This window comes from Nansenia antarctica (genome assembly GCF_963989245.1).
Source record: "Nansenia antarctica genome assembly, chromosome: 5".
NCBI lineage: Eukaryota > Metazoa > Chordata > Actinopteri > Argentiniformes > Microstomatidae > Nansenia > Nansenia antarctica.
Genome location: NC_137690.1, coordinates 25,593,772 through 25,619,963, shown reverse-complemented (window position 1 = coordinate 25,619,963; position 26,192 = coordinate 25,593,772). Strand labels below are relative to the sequence as shown.

General features: G+C 42.0%; 3 protein-coding genes across 3 annotated transcripts; 2 read left to right on the top strand and 1 right to left on the bottom strand.

Annotated features, from left to right (window-relative positions):
* Nucleotides 1-306: 306 nt before the first annotated feature.
* mob1ba (MOB kinase activator 1Ba) lies at nt 307-19,235 on the bottom strand. Its single transcript, XM_080532365.1, has 6 exons — nt 19,196-19,235; nt 3,243-3,409; nt 1,773-1,866; nt 1,542-1,675; nt 1,015-1,178; nt 307-394 (listed from the first exon to the last, which is right to left on the bottom strand). Exons 1-6 carry the CDS (start codon nt 19,207-19,209, stop codon nt 317-319), a joined length of 651 nt encoding a protein of 216 aa, XP_080388491.1. The 5' UTR covers nt 19,210-19,235; the 3' UTR covers nt 307-316.
* Nucleotides 10,704-13,826, top strand: LOC308159092 (polyadenylate-binding protein 1-like; the record flags this gene model as incomplete). Its single annotated transcript, XM_080532847.1, has 4 exons — nt 10,704-11,270; nt 12,708-13,016; nt 13,142-13,570; nt 13,686-13,826. 4 exons carry the CDS (start codon nt 10,704-10,706, stop codon nt 13,824-13,826), a joined length of 1,446 nt encoding a protein of 481 aa, XP_080388973.1.
* Nucleotides 19,236-21,040: 1,805 nt separating the features above from the next.
* grsf1 (G-rich RNA sequence binding factor 1) lies at nt 21,041-25,904 on the top strand. The gene is made up of 10 exons (XM_080532800.1): nt 21,041-21,418; nt 21,656-21,803; nt 22,590-22,745; nt 22,941-23,075; nt 23,252-23,390; nt 23,662-23,783; nt 24,756-24,841; nt 25,077-25,212; nt 25,411-25,463; nt 25,691-25,904. Exons 1-10 carry the CDS (start codon nt 21,188-21,190, stop codon nt 25,700-25,702), a joined length of 1,218 nt encoding a protein of 405 aa, XP_080388926.1. The 5' UTR covers nt 21,041-21,187; the 3' UTR covers nt 25,703-25,904.
* Nucleotides 25,905-26,192: the final 288 nt, after the last annotated feature.

The window sequence follows — 26,192 nt, the reverse complement described above, 5'->3', positions numbered from 1 at the left end:
GACAACAAAACATTAGTCAGTTGTCGTCTCCCTCCATCCCGCACAATAACAACACAATACAATAGTGGCTACTGAGCATTTTGAGTAGGAGGATTACAATTCTAAGATGGACCTTATCAGGCACTTGGATATATTGTGTGAGCTTGGTGAGGGTGTCACAGCAGTCTATTTTGTCATACCTCCGACCCCTCCCCAAATATTACCACTTCCTGTGGCCCAAGGGTAAAAACAGAGCAAAACATTGCTTGTACAGAATCAAACCAAAAGGGAGATCAAAGGAGATGGGCTGGACGAAGAACTTCTTCTTGGCTTCAATTTATCTGTCCTTGGAGGTGAGTTTCTCAATCAGCTCCTGGAGAGGAGCTAGCTCCTTGCGGTCAATCAGGTTGAACTCCTGAAAGAAAACAAAGAAAGTGTTCATGAGACGACGATGGACTGGCTTACAATGCAAACTAGGAAAACAAGGACATTTGTGCACTCATTTAGAATGTCCTTATGCAACATGATAACTAATAAGAGAACTTATAGTGATCATTCTAAATAATTGTCACTGAAAAGCAGTGGCCTCAGAATAAGACTAATAATTGGCAAGATTTACTAAGCCTGTTTAGAGATTTGGCCTGTGTATTACGGTGATACTGAGACGGTGATACTGAAACAGACATATTGCTTTAGGCATATTTACAATGTATGTACTGTAAATATGATGGTGTTTTGGGTCTATACCTGCCAACTAGCTACCAACGAGCTACTTTATGTACACATCTACCACAATATGTACTACACATATACCATGAAATAAAAATAATCTCTACTTTAACCTTATAGTAATTGTTTGATTTCAAATTCAAACTTTTTAAAGAGTAAAACATGCTTCAATGTCCCATTAGTTACACAGGGCACTGTATACAAAATATTTAACAGAATAATAATAAATAAGACATTAGTTCCAGCCCTACTGTGTACAGTCTACATGAATCTTTAGCAGTCCCAGATTCCATGAATGGTGCGCACCAGGACGAAGAAGATGAAGTGCTTGAAGGACGTGTTGAGGTGGGCCTCCTCTTGGAGCTGGATGACAGAGTCAAAGTGCTGGTGGTAGATGTGGGCGTAGACTCGGAACAGGCGCTTCAGGATGGTCTTGGCCACTGACATGAAGTTCTTCGGGAAGGGTACACCTAAGGTCCAGCAAGAGAGGATGTGTAAGAGATGCCAAAATCAGATCCAACCAAGTCAGAGAGTTCATTTGAGGTGACTGTGACCACAAACGTTTTCCCATTCACTCCTATTGTTTTTTGCGGTAACGTTAGCAGTGGCTATTTAAACAACTCTGAACCATGGATTACCGTTTCTCTTGGCCTACAGACTACTCTCTACTCTCATGGTAAGGAACCATCTGACTACAAGTTGAAGAATATTGAACACTTTAAGCAAGAGAAACCAGGCTCAGTATTGACTGCCACTTTAAACCAGATACACAGTCTTAAAGATGTTTGGATCTGACAAAAAAAGCACACAACAATAGAAAAATATGAGCGTACCAATCTTGGAAGGGAAAAGTGTCTCGTCGTCAAGCTGATCCTGGACCCAGGTCATCAGATAATCGATGTATTTCGGGGCTGAGCACTTGATTGGCTTCTTTATGTTGGTTCCATCAGCCCAATGGTACTCATACCTACAAGTATATATTTGTAAGGCGCACACACACACACACACACGCACACACACACCTACAATGACATTTGTAACACAAAAACATACACAATCCTTACTTGGGTCCTGCTGACATGAGCGGGCAGCTCTCCTCTGTGCAGAAGTCAGTGATGGTCCCGTAAAGCATGTTAATCTGGTTGAAGAAGTCTACAGCTGGAATTGGACATGAAAAGTAGATAATAACATCTAGTGTCTCTCTCATTCCATTCCATTCTTTAAATCCATTATTTACATGAGGAATCAAGCAGGACAAAGAGATACCATATAGTGGAAACATCAAGAAGTAGGCCCTACCATAAACAATCTCACACTTAGTCACTTAGTTATTACACACACGACAGCACAGAGTCGATAGCTGGGCAGAGCTTGCTGTAGTTTTAACATGTATTCAAGCTGATAAAGGTCTGAGTGCTTGAAACCGATGAGTTTACAAACTCAGCATTTTACATCAGTTCCCTTAATAGGCTCAAACCTCAAGACCAGTGACTACATATACATACGAACTAATAATCCAATATTACTCAGAATATGGCAATCAGGCAAAAGTCAGTTATGTTAAGAACTTATTCTGGTTTTGTTACCCAGAATAAGGCCCTAATCCGAGTAAGCATACTCTGAATAGAACATGTGGAATATCGAGCTATTTTTTGGATTATTATAGGACTATTAAAACACATTATTCGGAATTCCCCTCTCAATCGGAGTATCTTGTGGCAATTGTACATGCTCCCTCCAGCGTGGGCACTCTAGATCAGCTCTCGTATGATGGATGAAACCATGTTTTTGCAGAAGAGGTACTAATGTCTTGACTGCATTTGTGCACACCACACTGGTTGGTGATGACGCAGTATTGGCCACTTGCATCTCCAGAGGTAAAGGTACACGCAGGACCATAGAGCAAAACTTTGAGAAGGATCTGCGAGACATGTGCAAGTTCTACTTATCTCATCCAGTACCTTTTCTTTTTCCTGTTTCACTGCATACATTTGTGACTGCTCCTGGTGTTTCTGGACACCTCTCGGAAATGAGAAAGACGTCAAATTCGTCTTTAAAGTTTTTTTTTTTTTTTTTTAATTTTCGTTTTTTTAGCTAACATTCAACTCGAAGATGTGAAGTACCCACTCGTTATTTTTCCGAACCGTTTTACGTTCATTAAATAAGTGTAATCTATAACACAATGACTTCGTTTCTTGTTGTTTGATGGGGATTCATTATCTTTGATGGGGATTTTCTGTGCTTAGTGATTTCCGGTGTAGCAACTTTCAAATACTCATGTCGTCTTCAATTTGTTTCCGATTTCAATGTATGATGCATCATTTGAAAGCTTACAATCTGTAGTTTAAGCACATGTAAAAAACTGAAAAATGATTTCGCCTACAGGTAGCCCTTTTCATTGGGCTGTGTCACATTTTATTAAACAGAATACTCTAACTAGTATGTAGTATGGTTAGAAAAGATACTTTTACTAAACAGTAGTCAGTGTGAGCTTTCAGTCACAGCCTCTGTGTCAGATGAGAGAGCGAACTCACTGTTGACTGCCACCCACTCGTTGAGGTCCTCTCCATCAGGCAGCATGACGGCCATGCGCAGGTTGCCACTGCCCAATGTGGCTTCCGCATGCTTTAGCAGCTCATACTGGTGAGACCCCTCCGGAATGTTCTTCTTAGGTTTGAATGTCTTTGACGAGCGACTTCCACTAAAATAAAGTGGCACAGAGGGTAAAGAGAACAAGAGAAAGGAGAGACAGTCAAAATAGCTAAACAATATAGGGCTGTGTTCAGAACCTGTGTCCAAGAACCTCATTGGTAATGCATTAATCATCAACAACAAAACACCAGTCCACACTGGGCCTATTCCCCTTTACTGGGAACAGAGCATATTAATAATATAATATATATATATAATAATACTGATGCTCAATGCAACAGTTAATAATACATACTTGAAAAGAGTACTGTAGTTTAATCCAATAGACAAAGTAATGCAAAGTAATGCTTTGCCAGCTTGTTTGCATGATCTTGATTATAGCCTAACTGTTTCAAGGTCTCTGAATGCAATGGCTGTTATCATGTTCTCTTCTGCTCTCTTTCTCACTCTCTCTTCCACTCCTTACCCCTAAAACATTGTTGTGCAAAGCACACCTTCAAACTCTGCATACCATCTAGCATGAACTTACTTGCCCCATAATTTAGCTTTGATATGAACTTTTTTTTTTTGCCTGACTACCACTTACCCATGCGTCATCCTAACACTGAACATTATCCATAGTCAGCCCGTTACCCAAGCAGCAAAGGCAGTTACTCCAACAGGTCAGAACAGAACAAGTGTTTATAGTCAATAATAGGCTAAAACTGATGGGCTGACTATGAATACTGAATAGGCTAAAACCTTGCATGGTTGAGGCTTCCAAGTGGATACTGCTAGCCGCTTCTGTTTTAACTACCTTCATTAGGCTCTGTAATGGCTATGACCACATAATCTCTCCAAAATCATGAGAATCAAATCAGACAGATGATAAACTGATGATAATCAAGGGAAAACTGGCCACAATCCAGAAAAATGGAATTGATCTTTGGATGCGCTTGACTGGATATGATTAAACTGTATATATTATTTGAGGGGTTGTTTTGCAAAAACAGATATCTCCATTTGTTTTTATTATCCTAAATCATTTTTAGAGTACTAAGACAATGAAACACAGTTCAGCATCTAACCAAAGAGCAAATAGCAAATAGTGCATAGTGCAAAAGCCTTGAATGTATGGGACAGTGCATGGTGGGACAATATATGGTATTACAGTGAGTATAAGTAAATGAATGTGAATGTAAAATGATATGTACAGTGTGATATATACAGGACAAGGGCGATTATATGTAGGCTAGTTAAGATATGTGCAGTGTGCGCACTCCAGGGTTAGGGTTATATATAATACGTCTTCATATATAATACGTGAGAGAGACATTTAGATTCATTTTACACAATGGTATCAATTCCAAAGCGTCATCCTTCTGCCATCTGAGTTGCAGTTGCTCATTTCTCCAGTTTATGTACGCATGGGTCAGAGTGTGCGTGGAGGACTGCACATTTTCACATTTTAGTTTTTTATAAAGTTTGCGTAAAAGTGGCGTACACCTTTTTTTTTTGCGTATGCAACGTTTAAAAATGAACCCCTCAATCTGCTCCTAGCCTCCTAGTTTGCCTCAGAGATCAGAAATCAAAACATTGTTTATTGTCTGCAACCGGTGTGGCAAGGATCCTAAGAATCCGTCTTAGGGACACCACAACATATGTGAGCTCTTTCATGATGAAGTTAAATCCCTTGATGTCCTTTTTGTAGAAGTGTACAACATGTAGCCTATAGTATGTCATCATTCTCAGTGGAAGTTAATTATGTGTGTGATTTGCTGGCTTTGTTTTCCCCACTGTACTCAACAACAAAAAAGTATCCATTTATTGGAGCATGAGATGAGAATATGAATGCGGTACTTGGTAAGGATGTTGATGCCGTATTTCTCCTTTAAGTAACTACTACTGTATGATTTCCCAGTGCTGTCCCTGTGGAAGAACCTTTTTGGAACCCTTTTAGCTTCCAGGTAGATATACAACCCTTTGTGAAAAGGGTACTACATGGAACCCAAAAGATTGTCTCAGAGCCAGCTGAAGAACCCTTTCAGGTTCTGTACAACCTGTACAATAAGCGAATGTAATTCCATTACCAATTTGATTTGGTCATTCTGTTACCGACACAGCTCTTGGGCTCTGATCAGGGGCATTTCTGTTTCAGCCCGCCACAGTCTCGTCTATGTATGGAAAACACTGCCAACACTCACCCGAGTACAAAGCGCAGAACATGTTACGGCAGGCGGGTGCTCTATCCTTCTTCTGAGGAGAAGCGGTCACATGAGACGCAATTATGATTGCTTCTAAATAGTAGTCTTTTTTGATAGGTTTATTTGACAAATTACATTGTTTACAAAAAGTACTGTCATCACTTTCATAGTCTTCAACCACACAGACAGTGGTGTTGGACAAACACTCTTAAGGCGTTTCTTAAATATATGCGCACATTGCGCAGCAGGTACCTTTGACAAAGGCTTTGTACCTTTTCTATGGCGGTATTGAAACGGATACCGTTCCTATTTTCAAATACCGCGGTATACGGTATTACCGCCCAACCCTTGTGTATATATCCCAGTGAGATGTCTCCTTCATCTCCTTAAGAGAACCGAGGTTACATACCGTATTCCAAAGTTTTGGTAACAGAATGACCCAGAGGCTGGGCAATGATTCTTAATCTTACAGACACCAAACCCTTTCCTAAAAACAATGTTGATATTAGCATACTTGAACATTAATGAGGTTTGATGGTTTTCTAAATACCTTTAAAGTCTTTTTCGGGTAGAAGTTTTCTTACACACTTTTCCATATGTTTGACCAGAAGTCAAAGCCTCTGCTTATCCCTATTATCATGACGGAAGATGGTATAAAATATATAGACTCTTAGCTTTCATTTGACACCCAATTTGATATGCTCAGATGAATTTCACATATTGATCCTCATGGGTCCACTTACACGGAACTCCCCTTACTGTATCAAAAAAGCATCACCATTATTAATATCTGGCTTTGAGCTGAGACTGAACAAGGGATGAAGGGATCAGCTAAAGCTAAAATAGATGTGTAGCACAAATCCAACATTCCTCTCATAACGGTATTAGGCTACATTCCATCTTGCCATCCACAGAACCCCTCTCATGCAGCCATAACACTGTGGGGATTCAGAATCTAGCGTAATGGCTACCCGGATTCCTATCCAATTTTGCAAAGGAATGCCCTCGCAAATGGCTTTATTGCTCACTCTTGGTCTGTTATGACAGGGGAAACCCGCTGGAAGAGAAGACTTTTAGAGATACATGTGCCAATTGTTTTGTACGGATAAATGACATATTAGCTCAGCTTAGCTGATCCACAGGGCGTTGAACATTATTCTGTTTCAAAGATAGACTCTGTGATATGATAGGCTAGTCATGATAAATCGGGGCAATTAACAGTAGAGATAGCTTAAGTGAAGCAAGACAATTCATTCACTCGTCAGGTCTTTTGTCACATGGCTATCACGTTGCATTGGCGTGCTTGTGCGCAGGCTACAGATTTGCCACAAGATGTAACTGAAACATCTTGAGCCATCCCAGTTCCCTTTGTAACAGCATATGGCTGAGTGACAGAGACCACACCTGAGGGTCTGGTGAGAAGTTTTGTTTAGGCCTATTTGCACAACCCTCCCAACTAAAATTACATTGCCATAGCCATTAAGAAAAAGAAGCAATAACCGAAAAACAACAACAACACACTCTTCAAATTATCTATGCTCTTCATCACTGCAGGGGGCTGGGTTTTTAATTTTTTAATTTAGCCCCTAGAGGGCTATCCAACAATTAGACAACAGGTCTACTAGTGCTTTATTTGCATAGCATAGCGAATATGAATACCCCTGTCACTACATGTATCGTAACACTGGCAGAACTTATACCATAGGCCTTCTGTCTCATCAACCTTGTGTCATTTATGAGTTTGTGTTTGCCTCATTTGTTTTGTATCAACTTCTGTTATGTTAGCTACTATAGCCTAGCCTACTAGGCCTATGTGGTACCTGTGTGTGCAGCAGTATGCAGTCATGCACTCAAGGTCACTATACCTTCTGGTGATCTGGGGTGGTCTTTCTCCACACTTGCTACTGTCTGAGATCTCACAGCATCACACATGGCCAACAAATTCTGCACAATATGTCACAAGCTAAACGTGTTCCTACATTTCTCAAACATGTTCTGAGGTACAAAACATTTTGTTTCAAAAGGTGCCACGACTTGACATCATGAATAACTCTACTGAACCAGGACTATTAGCCTTTATAAACACATGTCACATATGACATGAAAATAACCAAATTAAATCATATATGCATAGACCTCCATCAATAGATTACAGGTGATATTTGGGAATGGCAGCCTTGACAAATGTTTTAATTTGTTTAATTTTACAAAAACCTTGAGAACATACAAAACAGCAAAGACAAAATACATTGAAGACATCACATAATGAACAATACAAACATCAAGGGACAAGATGAAACATGACAAAGAGACTGGAATGGAATTACAGTAAGGGCAAGAAACCAAAAAAGGAAACAAAAACCGGAGCTAGGGCTTTGAAGTGTTGTGTGGCGTGCACCAACAACGTTGTCCGTCTCTGGTTTTCTGGAAAAAAGCTAGTCTGTAGGTATTTTGACTGTAGTTTCCAGTCGGGTGTGACGAAGTGAATGGTTAACGACATGTAGGCGTCATGTCAGTGAATAGCTGTTTGAACCCTGTTGTGTTTTCTATTACCCTGCTATTATATAGATTAGAATACTGCAATGATGCATTACCTACTGTTTCCACTAGAGGCTCCAGCTGATTGAGTAGGGTTTAAAAGATTCAAGTGCTCACCCTGTTGGTCTCTTGTTACATTATTGCAATGGAGTTATTAAAGTACCTGTGTTAGCTACTATCGCTCCTGCATTCATTCCTACATTCTAGCCGGCCACAACACTACAAACCCGACAGCAGGACTTGATACAGGCAGATATCCCATCCGTGCAACTGTTAATGGGTGTTGCGAGTGTACATTAGTTCCCATTAGTGTTCCCATCTCTGGCCATAATTTTTTTCATGCAAATAACCTTATATAATGTCCAAATGAAACACTAATGTTTAGTATTTGGTCGACAATCCTTTGCATGCAATAATTGCCTGAAGCCGACCACACCAGATAGGCTACTGGGTAGCCTATATTCTCTGGTGATGCACTCTAACAACGTTTATATGTTTATCTTCTCAGTAATAAACTGTATTGCTTTACCAGCAATAAACATTGCAAAACATTGCACAATATTGGCAGGGGAAAAGAATTGGAGTCGAATTTTTATAGACAACGGATTTACATGCTGGAAAAACATGCAGCTAAAATTCAGGGAACATTTGGACAATACGAGACACAAGGGAGCTGTGGTCGCATGCTCTTATTACAGGGCAATATGTGCGGTGCAAAAATAATCTAAAATCATCACGAACAGAACGGCGGAGGTACGGGTAAACAGGGCTCATGTCGATGTCATCAAAGGTAAACGTTGTTTTTCTCAGCTGATAATATGCATTATCTTGCTGTTGGTTGTTTACCTAATGCTCCATCTGACTGTCACACTGTGATTTGACTGACGCTGTTGTGTAAACAGTTAATGAGTAACGTTAGCCCGTTTTGTGCATGTACTCTCATGTAGGCCTACTTCGTATTGATGAGCTGATAATCTTTCAGTGTGTGTGTGTGTGTGTGTGTATGTATGTGACTGTCAGTCACAAGTTTATATTCTACGAATGTTGTTCAGTGCTGTATGCGCGTTCCCGGTTCTGTGTGTACTCTTGTGCTGCGTCTGCAGGTCTTCAGCCAAGGAGACGACATCTGCCTCAAGGGCAACATCATCAAAGACCTCTGAGTCACTATGGACACCAACTATAGTCTCAATCACTATGGACACCAACTATAGTCTCCATCACTATGGACACCAACTATAGTCTCCATCACTATGGCGACCAGCATTCACCTTCCCCATGCAGACCAGCTACAGCCACTGTCACCATGTAAACTGTCAGCCTTTGTCAGTATGGAACTTCAGCCTCCATCATGGAGACTATTAACACATCCCTTGTGGAGCAGCACTGACAGACTTTACCAAGCATCCGTTTACTGTAGTTATAGCACTATTACACAGTTTACTGTAGTTATATTATTACACAGTTTACTGTAGTTATATCACTATTACACAGTTTACTGTAGTTATATCAGTATTACACAGTTTACTGTAGTTATACCAGTATTACACAGCAGTGAGATGTAGTTTACTGTAGTTATATCAGTTTACTGTAGTTATATCAGTTTACTGTAGTTATATCAGTATTACAGTTTACTGTAGTTATATCAGTATTACACAGCAGTGAGATGTAGTTATATCAGTATTACACAGCAGTGAGATGTAGTTATATCAGTATTACACAGTTTACTGTAGTTATATCAGTAGTACACAGCAGTGAGATGTAGTTATATCAGTATTACACAGTTTACTGTAGTTATATCAGTATTACACAGTTTACTGTAGTTATATCAGTAGTACACAGCAGTGAGATGGGACAGTTATGGTATTTTGGGCCCCAAAACAACGCTAACTTTGATATACTTGGGTATCCATAAACCATAATGAGGTTTACTGAAAAGAAAAAGTAAAACAGCTGGAAGCAATATCTGACTGTTTGTCAGTCTTACATCTGAAGCTCTCTGTCTACACAGTTATGTGCAAAGTGGAGGAAAGTTAAAGTTATTTAAACATTTGACAATGTGCTGAATTCAACTTAAGTTGAACAGTTGTTTAGAGAATGAACAAAGAAATATCTATTAGTTCAATAAATAGTTACATTGTTTCAAATGTTTCAACTTCTTTCAAAGTGTTCTATGAAATGATTTTTCAGAAGGCTCTGCCAACATGGATGGACCAGGACTGTAGCTCCCATTGAGACACACAGAGGACATGACCTTGGTGGTTTTGAGACATAATTCAACCAGTCCGATTGCTGTATAATAATAATAATCATAATCATAATAAGACTAATAACAATAACTTTTTATTTGCATAGTGCTTTTCCTGCAAATGTTGCAGCTATGTGTAATATGGTCAACTCTCTCTCTCTGGGAAAGACATGCTTAAGGGCCTCTAAATGGACCCTGGCTATGGTCTGTGATGCAACAATGACTGAAGTTAGAATTCTTCTAAAACATGCAGCTGGGGTTCTAGAATCCATCTGCAGTACACATGCTGTTCATTTACCTGCAAGTCCTCTGTGAAGAGCTAGATAGACAGACAGTTATTTGTTTCACAAACTTTTCCAATCTTACGGTCAGCAGACATGAATCCTAGTGCGTCTATTCAATCGATGGCCTCCTTGTATGTAGGAGATCTCCACAGGGACACCACTGAGGGAATGCTGCATGAGAAATTCAGCCCTTCTGGTCCAATCATCTCTATAAGAGTGTGCAGGGATTTGATAACACGCCGATCTCTTGGGTATGCCTTTGTCAACTTTCACCAGCAAGCTGACGCAGAGCGTGCCCTGGACACCATGAACTTTGATGACGTCAATGGAAGACCTATGCGCATCATGTGGTCTCAGCGTGACCCTTCTCTGAGGAATAGTGGGGTCGGCAACATCTTCATCAAGAATTTAGTGGAGACTTTTGACAGCAAGCACCTCTACGACATGTTCTCTGTGTTTGGGGACATCCTTTCCTGCAAGGTAGCATCTGATGAGAATGGCTCTAAAGGCTTTGGCTTTGTGCAGTATAATACCCAGGAGGCCGCTGAGAGAGCTATTAAGAGACTCAATGGCATGTTATTGAGTGGCAGAAAAGTGTTTATTAGACAATTCAAATCTTGCGATGAACGAGAGGCTGAACTTGGATCCAGGGCTCGAGAGTTCACTAATATTTACATCAAAAACTTTGGAGAGGATATGGATGACCAACGCCTTAAGGAGAGGTTTGAAAGATTTGGACCAGCCCTGAGCGTCCGTGTCATGACTGATGGCGCTGGTAAATCCATGGGTTTTGAATTTGTCAACTTCGAAAGGCATGAGGATGCCAAGAGAGCCATTGATGAGATGAATGGCCAGGAGATAAATGGGAGATGGATCTACATGGGCCGTGCCCTGAAGAGAGGAGAGCGCCAGACTGTGCTGAAGCGCCAGTTTGAGCAGATAAAGCAGGGCTGCAGGACCAGATACCAGGTGTGTGTTTATGAAAGAAATATACATATACTGTATAAGTAAAATAAGGTGATAGTCATGGTAAACATTGTTGATGTATTTGAGGGATGAAAAACATCTCACTAAACAGGGTTTCTCTCTACCAGGGTGTCAACCTGTATGTGAAGAACTTGCATGACCGCTTGGATGATGAGCAGCTGCACAAAGAGTTCTCCCACTTTGGAACGATCACCAGTGCAAAGGTGATGATGGAGGGTGGACGCAGCAAGGGATTTGGCTTTGTGTGCTTCTCCTCCCCTGAGGCGGCCACCAAGGCTGTGACTGAGATGAACGGCCGCATCGTGGCCACCAAGCCCCTGTATGTGGCCCTGGCCCAGAGCAAGGAGGAGCGCCAGACTCACACAACCAACCAGCACATGCAGAGGATGGCCAGCATCTGCACCGTTCCCAACCCAGACATCAACCTCTACCAGGTTGCTCCCCCACCTGGATTCTTCATGGCTGCCATTCCACAGGCCCAGCAGCCTGCTGTCCATGTCAAGGACCAAGAGCCTCTCCCTGCCTCCATTCTGGCTGTCGCTGCCCATGAGGACCAGAGGCAGATGATATGTGAGTCTATTTGTTTGTTTCTATGGATCCCCATTAGCTGTTAGTTACTGTTACTGATATTTACTCTCCCTCCCTCCAGGTGAGAGTCCCATCTCATCCATCCACAACATGCTAGATGTCGCTGTGCTGGAGGCCCAGTGGGCTGAGGAGGCTGTACAGAACGTGGCCCTGGCCCAGCGCAAGGAGGAGCGCAAAGCTCACAGCACCAACCAGCACATGCAGAGGATGGCCAGCGTCTGCACCGTTCCCAACCCAGACATCAACCTCTACCAGGTTGCTCCCCCACCTGGATTCTTCATGGCTGCCATACCACAGGCCCAGCAGCCTGCTGTCCATGTCCAGGACCAGGAGCCTCTCCCTGCCTCCATTCTGGCTGTCGCTGCCCATGAGGACCAAAATTCTGGACGAAATTCCTCCATTAGCCATAACACACGCACACAAACACCCACACCCACACCCACACCCACACCCACACTCACACCCACACCCACACACACACCCACAACCACACCCACACCCACACCCACACTCACTCGAGAGTTCACTAATATTTACATCAAAAACTTTGGAGAGGATATGGATGACCAACGCCTTAAGGAGAGGTTTGAAAGATTTGGACCAGCCCTGAGCGTCCGTGTCATGACTGATGGCGCTGGTAAATCCATGGGTTTTGGATTTGTCAACTTCGAAAGGCATGAGGATGCCAAGAGAGCCATTGATGAGATGAATGGCCAGGAGATAAATGGGAGATGGATCTACGTGGGCCGTGCCCTGAAGAGAGAAGAGCGCCAGACTGTGCTGAAGCACCAGTTTGAGCAGATAAAGCAGGGCTGCAGGACCAGATACCAGGTGTGTGTTTATGAAAGAAATATACATATACTGTATAAGTAAAATAAGGTGATAGTCATGGTAAACATTGTTGATGTATTTGAGGGATGAAAAACATCTCACTAAACAGGGTTTCTCTCTACCAGGGTGTCAACCTGTATGTGAAGAACTTGCATGACCGCTTGGATGATGAGCAGCTGCACAAAGAGTTCTCCCACTTTGGAACGATCACCAGTGCAAAGGTGATGATGGAGGGTGGACGCAGCAAGGGATTTGGCTTTGTGTGCTTCTCCTCCCCTGAGGCGGCCACCAAGGCTGTGACTGAGATGAACGGCCGCATCGTGGCCACCAAGCCCCTGTATGTGGCCCTGGCCCAGAGCAAGGAGGAGCGCCAGACTCACAGAACCAACCAGCACATGCAGAGGATGGCCAGCGTCTGCACCGTTCCCAACCCAGACATCAACCTCTACCAGGTTGCTCCCCCACCTGGATTCTTCATGGCTGCCATTCCACAGGCCCAGCAGCCTGCTGTCCATGTCCAGGACCAGGAGCCTCTCCCTGCCTCCATTCTGGCTGTCGCTGCCCATGAGGACCAGAAGCAGATAATACGTGAGTCTGTGTGTTTATTTCTATGGATCCCCATTAGCTGTTACAGTTAATGTTACTGATATTTACTCTCCATCCCTCCAGCTGAACGTCCCATCTCATTCTCATCCATCCACAACATGCTACATGTCACTGTGCTGGAGGCTCAGTGGGCAGAGGAGGCTGCACAGAAATCTGGCCACATCCCATCTTGAGTTCCAAGCGGCTAAGATCCAGACTTTTTAAACCGACTTCACCGATAAAGCATATTTAAGCATTGAAAAGATATTGCAATATTAATAAATTATTTCATTCCAAAAAATTAAATAGATTGACTCAGGTATGTCTAGAAAAGGGTAAGCTGGACCTCGATGATACAAGTTAAAGCCCTGGTTGGACCAGATAGACCAGGCCAAGACAAGGCCTCCTTGACCAGCAATGCACCTCCCAGCTCAGCATCGCTGTCTTTCTCTCTCCACACTAGGGTTGGGTACCGAAAACCGGTACCGGTATGGTACCGGTTACTTTACATTCGGTACCTACCGAACCGAATTGCAACGGAGATTTCGGTTCCTCGTTTCGGTTCCTCTCTCGCCCCCTGGTGTCCGAAATGGACGTTACATGCAACAGTCAACCGCACGTGACATCGCCTGTTAAAGTTCCACTCAGTTCACGTAATCGAGACTGAATCGCTCTCAACATGCGCGAGGCGACGCGCTTGCAAAACAGTTTTGTAATTGGTCAGAATTTAGCGGGAAATTTGGATTTAACAACGACACAATATTGGCAGGGGAAAAGAATTGGAGTCGAATTTTTATAGACAACGGATTTACATGCTGGAAAAACATGCAGCTAAAATTCAGGGAACATTTGGACAATACGAGACACAAGGGAGCTGTGGTCGCATGCTCTTATTACAGGGCAATATGTGCAGTGCAAAAATAATCTAAAATCATCACAAACAGAACGGCGGAGGTACGGGTAAACAGGGCTCATGTCGATGTCATCAAAGGTAAACGTTGTTTTTCTCAGCTGATAATATGCATTACCTTGCTGTTGGTTGTTTACCTAATGCTCCATCTGACTGTCACACTGTGATTTGACTGACGCTGTTGTGTAAACAGTTAATGAGTAACGTTAGCCCGTTTTGTGCATGTACTCTCATGTAGGCCTACTTCGTATTGATGAGCTGATAATCTTTCAGTGTGTGTGTGTGTGTGTATGTATGTGACTGTCAGTCACAAGTTTATATTCTACGAATGTTGTTCAGTGCTGTATGCGCGTTCCCGGTTCTGTGTGTACTCTTGTGTACTTCATATTCAATGAGCTGATTATCTTTGTGTGTGTGTGTGTGTGTGTGTGTGTCTTGGGCGTATCTGTCAGTCACATTCAGTGCTATATGCGGGTTCCCCATGTTCTGCTGCAGCTGTAGCGTCAGGATATGTTGGTATTTGATCACCTTCTATATAAAACATCACCGCTCGGCATTAATGGTGTGCACGTGGAAAATTGCGTCAGTGACCACCCCGCCAATCAAAAGTACCGATTTAAGTACTGTTTTGGTACCGGTACCGTTTTTAAAGTATCGATTTGGCACCGGTATCGAATAAAACCCAAACGGTACCCAACCCTAACTGCAACTATCAAGTATTTTGGTAATTAAGTTAATCAAGTAATTGGATTGAAAAACATTGCGAAAACAGTGCTTTTTAAAAATGCTTTATTGAGAACAAATTATAAAATGTACTGTAGGCTATAGCCTAGCCTCTGCAGCTTAGAGCCATTGACAAATGCCTATACATAGAACAGGAAAATGTTTTAACATGTCATTCATTTTCAGCATTAAAAATGCCAAAAGATAAATAAAATACTGTGCTTAATAGAATACTCGAGGTAGACAATTCTATTCAAGGATTTTTTGTAATGATTCGTTTCAGCCCTTGGCAGGGTCATAATAGAAAGTATGATGGAGGAGCAAAAGTGGACTGAATGACAGTCACAACAAAGAACAACCACTGTTGGAGAAAAACAAAATTGTTGAATATCGCAGATCACGACCCTGTTTAATGTTGAAATACTAGAATGAATGAGGAAATGCAACTGAATTGAGGTCGCAATTGTCTGATGGTAAAATGTAGGCTTAGACCTACAACATATCAGATAACTGATTATAATGGCCATGTTAAACAAGTTGACTATCAAACCTGACACACATTCAAGTATAGGCTATAGCCTAGATTATTTGCAAAATAGGATAATAGTAGCCCGAACATTTGTTTTTGAGTAAAAGTTAGGTTTGTAACGGTTAGGCCTACCTACACTGTCACATGTCTTATGCATGGTGTGTGTCCCCAAAAAGGTCATAGAACAGAAGAGGATTATTGTGAACTTGGCTCTTGACTCAATTATGCAGGATAATTTTTATTTATTTTTTTACCACTTTATTCAAGGACTGATTTTTGTCTCTAGGCTTTCGAGTATCATGTTTGCCTGAAAACAGAAGACGCTATTGGGGAAGTGAGTAGAAAAACCGACCCAAATGAACACTCAGTGGAAATGCTAACCTTTATGTCTATGAGTCACAACTTAAGTTCTGTCTGTGCTTGCTTCCCCCTTTCTTCACTCAAACAGAGAAGCACAGCATAGAATGAACAGAATGCACTGACATGTTATTACCTGCTTCCTATTCCATTAAGGCACATCATCAATGTAGTCACTGTACTGTCTTATACCTTTACAGGAATTAATTGCCTTCACTTAACACTTCACTCTGTACCCTGCCTCAAACTGAACTAGGCCTACATAGCTAATTACATTCATCATTGCAATGTTGGATTCTCGAATATCTAGAATAAAGCCATGATAGGCCTAGTAGGGTAGATCTCACTCTCAGCTTTTTTTTATTCCATAACAAGTCACATGGGGAGGTATTACATTATGGTCCTTGTGACCGCTGTGATATTCATGTAAGATGGCCTTAATGGCTGAAGGATATTTGTGCTCTGGCCATCTTCATTTTTTTCAAGTTAGATTTTTTGCCAGGCTATAGCACCAAAACATGCCTGAATTTGTTGCACTGTAAAGTTGAGCATGTCAATACTTTTTCATTACCATTAAAAGCTGTTTGAGCATGAGTTGTCAGAGGGGATATAAGCTCATTGAAATATTTGTGTTTTCTTTTAACTCATCCAAATCCAGCTGCACAGTGTTACAAGCATTTAATGTTGTCTGAAACAATGTTGTCAGAGTCCACCACTTTAGCTAGCTTGTACAGTAGACTTGACTTTAAGGAGAGAGAGAGAGAGAGAGAGAGAGAGAGAGAGAGAGAAAGATAGGTGAGAAGAGGACAACAATGAGTCCTCTATAGGGCTCTCCACACAGCGTGCGATTTCTGTTGCGCGTCAACATTCCATTTTGAAGTTTGAATGGAAGTCTATGAGAACATCGCATTTCAACACACACGGCCCCGATTTTAATCGCACGGCGAAAATTCGATTCCATTCATTTTGAATGGGAAAAAGCACAAATTTGACAGTGCGACAAAACTCGCACGCCTTGTGCTTTGTCCCATTCAAAATGAAAATCGGGGCCGTGTGTGTTGAAATGCGATGTTCTCATAGACTTCCATTCAAACTTCAAAATAGAATGTTGACGCGCAACAGAAATCGCACGCTGTGTGCAGAGCCCTTATGCCACTCGACCTGCTATCACTGATGTTAATACAAATTTCAATACAATGATGTGAAGTGAAGATAATGATGGACTGGTACAGTAGGGTGGCTTTATCCACCACCTCCTGATCACAACAACGCAGTCCACCTCGCTACCACTTAACAAGAGACTGCAGGCCACTATTGTTTTTAGACGATATCACCCAGCTATTGAGTTCATGTCACCTGTCAGTCTGATAGTGATAGTGTGCAGTGTTTCCCCTACCATTGCCTTGGGAGGGCGGGCCGCCCCCCCAACGGGACCTCCCGCCCCCCCAAGAAAAATGTTCAATGTCAATTTGGTTCATTATTTTTTTATAATTTTTTTTTAATAATTATATTTATAACGCGTTTGCGTTGTATATATAAAGGGTTTTGCGTTTGCGTATATATTATATAAAAATATGTTTCTTATGTGGTCGAAATGTTTCTTATGTGGTCGAAATATGTTTATTCTGTGTCATTTGCCTAATTTATGTGCACCCTCATTTAATATGTTTCTCCTCTGTGCGTTTTGCTGCCACGCTTGTCCGCTTGTCTCCTCGTTTCACGAAGGGCGGGGCTCAGCTCCCTCCACACACACGCTCTGACGTGCTAATCTCAAACAAGCCATTCGTCTCTGCTGGAAGTGCAAATAAAGGCCAACAATCATAGTTTTAGTAATGGACGGACGTAGACCCCAAACCTCTGACAAGCAGGCTAACTTCCCGCATTTATTTAACGTTTTATAACGTTTTTTTATTAAACGCACCCAACCCGAATCTGGCGATATGGACGATTTTAGACGCTTTTTAGGGGTGCTTGAGTATCCCTAAATTTCATCTCAGCACGACCTAAAAGAGAATAATCATTATTATTATTATCATTATTATTATTATTATTATTTTCTGAAATCATTCTAGCCCAATTACAGATGATGTTACACACTCCGGTCCAGTAGCCTACATACACGCACCTCATTGGTTCGCAAGTAGTCTCGCGCTTCGCCCGGAGAATAATTGTTTAGCGCGGGAGTGTGTGTGTGAGAGAGAGACAGATGAAGGAAGTCAGCAGATGAAAGTAAGTAACCGTAGCAAATATAATTTCTGTATTTCTGACAGAAAACATTGGTTCAAATTGTTCATTATTATTGTGACTTAACTAGAAAGTGTCATATTATAGTTGGTGACTAGAAAGTGGCTATAGTTCCATTGTGTGAATAGTGTTAACGAACTAGCAAGCTAGCTAGCTAGCTCAGAGGTGATTAGTAATAATAGATAGTAGTAGTAATAATACAATATGTCTTATTCTGCTAGAATTGGGCTTTATGGTAATAAAATACAAAAAACAAGTGGATTGAAGCATTGGAACAAACCCTCACTCATTGGAAATGTCTGTTTTTCCATAGATGGACATAAGATTGTTTTTCAGGTGAGAGAGTCAAGTCAAAATGACATTATCTGACTGCATTGCCCACAGCAATCCTGTAACAGTTTGTTTCAATCAGCAGAGATAACTTGTTCTGTTACTAATCTGTTATACCCAATCTATATTATGATATATATGATAGTATGCGCTTGTCCTTCGCCTTGGGAACCTCGACGTACGTAGCTACCCTGCTAGAACCAATGTAATGACATAATATCTGTATGGCTAGATAGTTAAGCTCAATGCCACAATGCCTTAACTGATTCCTGACACACAGCCTTTAGTGATCAGTCTTTATTATATATGTGGCTCGCTGTCACAACGCAAACGCGTTAGGTAGCTAGCTGCTAGCACTAGTCCGTTGCCATGGCATTAGTCAATATAGTATAGCTCAATAAACCCAGACGATACAGTGAATGCGGTGAGATACGATGGAAAATGATACGGTGCTACTAGCGAGCAAAGCTGATCGTTGATACAACTGAATGGTTTACTTACAACAAAAAGCTCATTTCTCCCTGTGAAAGATGCTCCCAAAAACCTCGACTCCCTCCACTCACTGCGGCTACGAGATTCCGGCAGTAAACTTCTTGTTCAGCCCAAGAGGATGATGCCAAGTCAGAGACGGGACTGGCATGTGGGCAACGCTGCTGACACACTCCTCCGTTCACGTCCCCTACAATTGTGATCTCGCCTTCTCGGTCTGCAGCGCCCAGCGGCGATCCAGGAGGAAGTCCCTGGCTGTGTTCGAAATGGCATACTAGCATACTGCATACTAGCATACTCAATTAGTATATACTGCATACTGCCTACTAAATTCATAATAAGTATGCCAATACCAGCCGACCGAAAATCTAGTATACATTTCTTGCATACTCAAATTTCACATACTCTATCGTGTGAACGCACTGCATACTCAAAATCTACGTCATATCTAGTATGAGTAGTATGCTAGTATGCAGGGGGTTCAGCACATGACAAACTTCAGAGCCAACAGGCTCACAGCCGCAGAGGACGACCCCCTGCTGGCGGGAAAGCTGAACACCTTCTACGCCCGGTTCGACGAGGGGCGAACGGAGGTAACCACAACACAAACACCACTCTCTCCAGCTCTCAGCAGCCTCACCCTCACAGAGCATGAAGTGAGACGCGTGCTGAAGGCGGTGGACCCCAGGAAAGCCTCGGGGCCGGATGGCGTCCTGGGACGGGTGCTGAGGGACTGCGCCGACCAGCTGGCCGGGGTTTTCACCAACATCTTCAACCAGTCCCTGTCCCAGGCCACCATCCCACCCTGCCTGAAAACCTCAACTATCATCCCAGTCCCGAAGAAAAGCACGGTGAGCTGCCTAAACGACTACCGCCCGGTGGCACTCACACCAATCATCATGAAGTGCTTCGAGAAACTAGTCCGGGCCCACATACTCACACGCCTCCCGCCCAACCTGGACCCATACCAGTTCGCCTACAGAGCCCACAGGTCCACAGAGGACTGGTTCTCCAGCTGCACAACCGCGGAGAGAAATGCGCTACAGAGAGTCGTGAGAACAGCACAGAAGATCACCGGCGCCCCCCTCCCCTCTCTGGAAGAGCTGTACAACACACGCTGTCTCAGGAAGGCCTCCAAGATCTCCAGGGACCCAACCCACCCTGGGTACGAACACTTTACCCGGCTGCCCTCGAAAAGGCGGTTCAGGACCTTGGCCGCAAGGACAAACAGACTGAAGAACAGCTTCTACCACAGGGCCGTCCAGGCCCTGAACACAGCAAAGACCTAGGTTCTGGGCCCTGGACAGTCTGGACGGATTGATGGCAGCTGCTGGACTGAAAAAATCAGGTGTAGTGCTGAGGCACAAATATGTACATTTCAAGCCTGCAAACTGCGACACTTTAAATAAATGTGCAATAACACTATTGTGCAATATGACAACCCTAGTCGTCTATCTGTACAGTATAGTATAGTGGATAGTGTACATAGCCTTTATTTATGTAAACCAGCTCCTTCCCTTCTTGTGATTTTTTTAAAAGTGTTTTTTGTTCTTTCCTAACACCAGGGGAGCCACCCCTCCTAAATTTCGTTGTTTGGTACCTGTACTGTAGCAATGACAATAAAGACCATTCATTCATTCATTCATTCATTCATTCATGCCATTCCGAACACAGCCCCTGTTTTGTTAGTTGGGACTCTCGGTTTAAAACCTCTGCGTGAAACGACGTCGCATAATCTCGAAGACACCAGACTTCCCTACCACTAGATGGCGACACATACACAGGAAACGGCGATTTCTTTGACTATTATGTTACTATGACCTTTGTTGACAACTGCTGTCCTTGGGCCAACGTGAGTCGACTGACCGGTGTGCGCACTTTTTATTGTTTATTTACTCAGTTAATGTGTATGGCTCAGTAAACTAGCTAACGGTTGCTATACGAGACTCTACTGTATTTGTATTGTATATCGCACCTTCCCACCGCAACCTGCTGTGTCAGAACATGTCTGGGAAGTGTCGGTCCTTGTTGTTGGCTGTGCATCGCTGTGTCCTGGCCAGGCGACTCTCCACTAGCGTCTTATTACACAGCAGATCAGCATCAGCTGTGGGGACCGCCGGTCAAAGATGTGGACTTGACGTTACTCGATACCATTGGACAGCGACACTTCAGGATCCGAGCCCCTACAAACACCAGTCTCCCTGGGACATTTGTCAACACGGTCTGTCCACCGAGGTCGGTTGCTTTCATGGCATTGCTACAACATAACCATTAGCCAACACACACACACACACACACACACACACACACACACACACACACACACACACACACACACACATGCAGCTGTCATGTTCTTACTTCTTACCCGATACAACTGTCGATGTATTGAGTATATCAATCGTACATGCGGTCCCGATCCTGTCATGGTGGCTTGATTTTCTGTCCCGCTTTTCTTATTGTGCTTTTTAGTCAGGGGCACCTTACAAAGATGAGGAGTACCCACCCTTACCAGACTACAGCTCCAACCCAGAACCTGGGAAAAAGGACGTTTACATCATCCGGGCTAAAGGTCTTCCATGGTCCTGCACAGCTGAAGATGTGATGCACTTCTTCTCTGGTAAGGCATCGTTTCCTCCATAAGACTTATTGGAAAGAGAAAGCATGTTGTCTTCTTTTAGCTCTACATTCTTTAACAGTTTCGATTTTAAATCAAACAATTACTATGGGCTCAAAGTAGACATTTTCAACTTTAATTCAGCGGTTTTTATTTTCAGATTGGGTTCACAATTTGGAAAGTACAACATTTTTGAAACATACTCCACCTATTTCAGTGCTCCAAATGTATTGGAGAGAAAATGTAATGTCTAAATAACGAACCAAGTATTCATGTATTTGGTCGACAATTCTTGCAATAACTGCCTGAAGTCAGTGGGACAGTTGTTTTGTTTTGTTAATTATGGTGAGCATTCTTCAGTCATCCACTGTAGAAGTCTTGGCCTACCAGATCAAACCACATTTACATTACTTTTGGGGCCCTGAAATAGGGGGACTATACATAGTTGTAATGTAAGGGTTGTAATGTGAAACCAATCTGAAAAAAATAAAACATTAAATTAAATCTGATAATCTCTACTTTGACCTCTGTATATCATAAAGCTCAGCCATTAGTCTACAAGACACTGTTGAATCCACCGTGGCTATCAGGTTGATGGTTATCATCAATCATAGATAATCATGTTAACATAAGTTATGACTTGTAGACCTTAACTGAACTGTTATACTCATCTGATAATGTCTGTCTTACTTGCATCTTTGATAGCCCTTCCTTACCTTTGCGATCTAATACGCTTCCTGGAATCCAGAAAAGCTTTGTATCCTTGATCCATCTTCTGTTTCTTGGCAGACTGCAGGATTCGTGATGGGTTGAAGGGAATTCATCTTACTGTGAATAAAGACGGGAAGCCAAATGGACAGGCCTTCATAGAGCTGGAGAATGAAGAGGACATTAGTAAGGCCTTGGAAAAGCACAGGCAGTATCTTGGACCCCGCTATGTTGAAGGTTTGCTCCCCCATTGAATGATTTGATTTCCTTGTTGTTCTAGCAACTTGCAGAAAGTTGCCAAATAACTAGGACTTTGACTTAGAATGTGTCTCAGCTGGAGTCAAGTTATATGGTGAATCACACATGATTTCAGACTGAACTATAAACTACTTACTTTATAGTAAGAGAACATGTTCTTTGTTCCACATTTAGTGTATGAAGTCACCAACAATGATGCTGAGGACATCCTGAGGAAGTCTGTCCAGCTCCCAGCCAAGGATGGAGTGGTTAGACTTCGAGGCCTTCCCTACAGTTGCACTGAGACAGATGTCATCCTGTTCTTCTCAGGTGTGGGATCGTATGCAGTACACCGTCTATTTTGTAACTTTGTTGTTTGTCGTCTGCAGTTTATGTGCAAAACATTTCAGTATCCTAAAAAAAGTCCTTACATTTTATCATCCATACACTTTTGGAATTTTGTCACCACAAATAATTTATTAACAATATAATCTTGTAATCTACAGATTTGGATATAGTTGAGAATGGAGTCACCATAGTCAGTAACCACAGAGGGAAAAACTCTGGGGAGGCCTATGTACAGTTTGCTTCCCAGGAGATGGCTGACGAGGCCCTTCAGAAGGACAAGGAGGTCATAGGGAACAGGTCGGTTCAGTCTGGACAAGTTATATTAATTCATTGTATTTGAAGTTTGAGACTTTTAACAACATTTAATTAATCAAGCCGGTAAGCATACAGTATGTTTTCTGTCTGCAATTATGTGCAGTCTGGATGACTTCATGTTAAAACGTGGATGCAAAGTTTGTTTTAGTGATTTTATTGATTCATTTTGTTTTATTTGAAGCTGGCTCTATGTAATCGAGGTGTGCATTGGAATGTTTAAATGAACCTCACTCACACTTAACAATTTGCTCAGGTACATCGAAGTGTTTCCCAGCAAAAGAAGTGAGATCCACTCCAGTTGGCGGAGTCAGCAGTCTCCATCTAGTCCTTCCTCCATCCCCAGGAGGACTGAAACTGCAGCACAGTCAAGAACTGGTGAGAGTGAGATGACTCATATAACCAGGGGTTCATTTTCATATCTGGAAAATCAGATCAAGGAAAAAGGAGCAGTTGATAGAAATAAGAGTACCGTATACAAATTCAGGAGATAAGGATTGTATCTATTGTGTCCGGAAGAGATTTCCTTGTTTGTTTGAGCCATGGTGTTTTAAAAGCAGGGCAAAAAAAATTAACACCTGTGACCTGGGGTGGTCCAGTGGTCTGGCACTGCGGTCTACAGTGCACACATATTCCCATGTCGGCATGTGTTCGAATCTGGCCCATGCCCTGCTGACATGCCCTCTCTCTCTTCTTCTTCTCCTTACTTTCCTGTCTTCACTATATCTGTCCAATAAAATGAAAAATATGAGTGGGACTGCCCCACTCAGAAAAAATTACAGGTGCAATGATTCTCTCTTATTGATCATCCTTCTCTAGTCTCCCTATTTATCAAAGCCCTTATGTATTAAACGTGACCACCAACATGAAAAAAGTAGGCTGATATTAGGAAGGCTAATATCTCTCCTCGCTCTCCTCCATGTGCACACAGCACGCACCTTGTGGTAGATTGGCTGTAATTTGTTTTATTGAGGAGTGATGTAGTTGCTACACCGGGATCCAGCATGCACAATCTGAAGTACCCACTGGGGCAGTAATGTAAGCTGCTACACCACAAACGTAAACAGTTGCGTGTGTGGATGCAGAATAAATATCCCTCCAGTCTGTTATGTATGGAAATTAAAATGCATCAATTCCTGAAGTTGAACTTATTGTACTTACTAAATCTGAGTTGGGGCTTGTCCTTTGCCTCCAAATATAAAGGAGGGCTGTATTTCAATGTATCAGCACATTTTTCAACTGCTTCTCTACTTCTTAGAAATGTGTTGTACTGTATCATGTCCTTTAGTATCGATTTGACTTCTGTTATTATCTAGCCTACGGTACTTACCTAATTGTCCTTTCTATTAGGATCCTCTCAAATGTCTGGTCAGTCTCTACATAACGTCCACATGAGAGGCCTTCCCTTCCAAGCAACTGGAGAAGACATTGTCCAGGTACAACATTGACAACTTGCACATCATGCACTGATGTAGGACTCAATATGGATCTTATGCTAAGATATGCCCCATGGCGATAAAGTGAACCCCAGTTTTTTAGCTTATCGTAGAAGGTCGATCAGGTCATGTTAATATTACCCTAATTTTACATTTGTATTGAGTAGAGGTCAAAAGGGGAATCATTTTGATAAGAATAATTATCTGAATAATAATAAGCTTGTTTTCTTTTCAGTTCTTCTCTCCCATAGCTCTGTCAAAGATCCTGGTTGAGTTTGGTCCAGATGGGAGACCTAGTGGAGAGGCTGATGTCTTCTTCAAGTGTCATATGGATGCTGTTTCAGCCATGACCAGAGACAAGGCTCACATGTGTAAGTTTGACTTCTGACTGATCTTGGAATACCAGAGCTTTCTGTGTTGTCAATGCAGGGTAACAATAATTGAAGTAGGTCTATAATGTTATGATGCAGATATAAAATCCAATTGCATGATGGTTGTATTCCATCCAACTTGCATTTCATTGCTGTAATAAAGTCTTGTGCCTTAAACTCATTCATTTTTCTGTGCAGACGAAAGATACATAGAGTTGTTTCTGAATTCGGCAACAACAACTGATGAAGGGGTAAGAATTAAATTCACTATGTCAGAATGAATAGGGTAAACAAAATCTGTACACTATCCAGAACTGACTGATTTACTGATTGTATCTTTGGTCTAGATTATTAGACATACATAATTAATTAATATGGTAGCATTGTCAAAGTACAACACTCCTAGGTAGTAGTAAGTAGTCATCATATTATGGGTTTGAGTAACAGCATATAATTCTGTTTTTATTTTTGTCTGCAGGTGAATTCTTAGGCAAGGGACATTCTCTTTGAAGACTAATAATCTGTATCAACATGACTGTATATATTTGCTGTGGAGGTAAAATAAGTGATCAACAACAATAAAGACATTCCTAAAGCTGTGCTGCTAGTTATTATCCCCCACTGATAAAATCATTCTCTGTCTGTTCATATGTCACACGCATTTTGTTTTTTCTCCAACACCACTGGGACAATTACACGTGGCCCAATTTTGACAAAACTGGTGAAATATGCGTCTTGTCATGAAGATTGTTTAGTAGTTTCGAGGTGATGCTGATTTATCATTAAACACATCGTCATAATAAGATGTATAGTGGAGAGAAATATTCTCAAAGCTGTAAGAATCAAGATTGTTGATGATCAAATAAGGTTCTGGTAACTTTTCAGTCTGGCTACAAATGCAGTAGGCATATAGATGAATGAATATGGGAAGTCTGTTATGCAGCATAATTTAATACCGACACTTGGCCTATATCAAGATG

Excerpts from the sequence above, each read along its gene's own strand:
- mob1ba (XM_080532365.1), bottom strand. Across the intron at positions 1,867-3,242 it reads CGAGTGGGTGGCAGTCAACA|CTGTAGACTTCTTCAACCAG; the intron begins GTGAGTTCGCTC and ends GTCCAATTCCAG. Across the intron at positions 1,179-1,541 it reads ACTTTTCCCTTCCAAGATTG|GTGTACCCTTCCCGAAGAAC; the intron begins GTACGCTCATAT and ends GCTGGACCTTAG.
- grsf1 (XM_080532800.1), top strand. The coding sequence starts at position 21,188 with ATGTCTGGGAAGTGTCGGTCCTTGTTGTTGGCTGTGCATCGCTGTGTC. Across the intron at positions 21,804-22,589 it reads TGTGATGCACTTCTTCTCTG|ACTGCAGGATTCGTGATGGG; the intron begins GTAAGGCATCGT and ends GTTTCTTGGCAG. Across the intron at positions 23,076-23,251 it reads TGTCATCCTGTTCTTCTCAG|ATTTGGATATAGTTGAGAAT; the intron begins GTGTGGGATCGT and ends TGTAATCTACAG.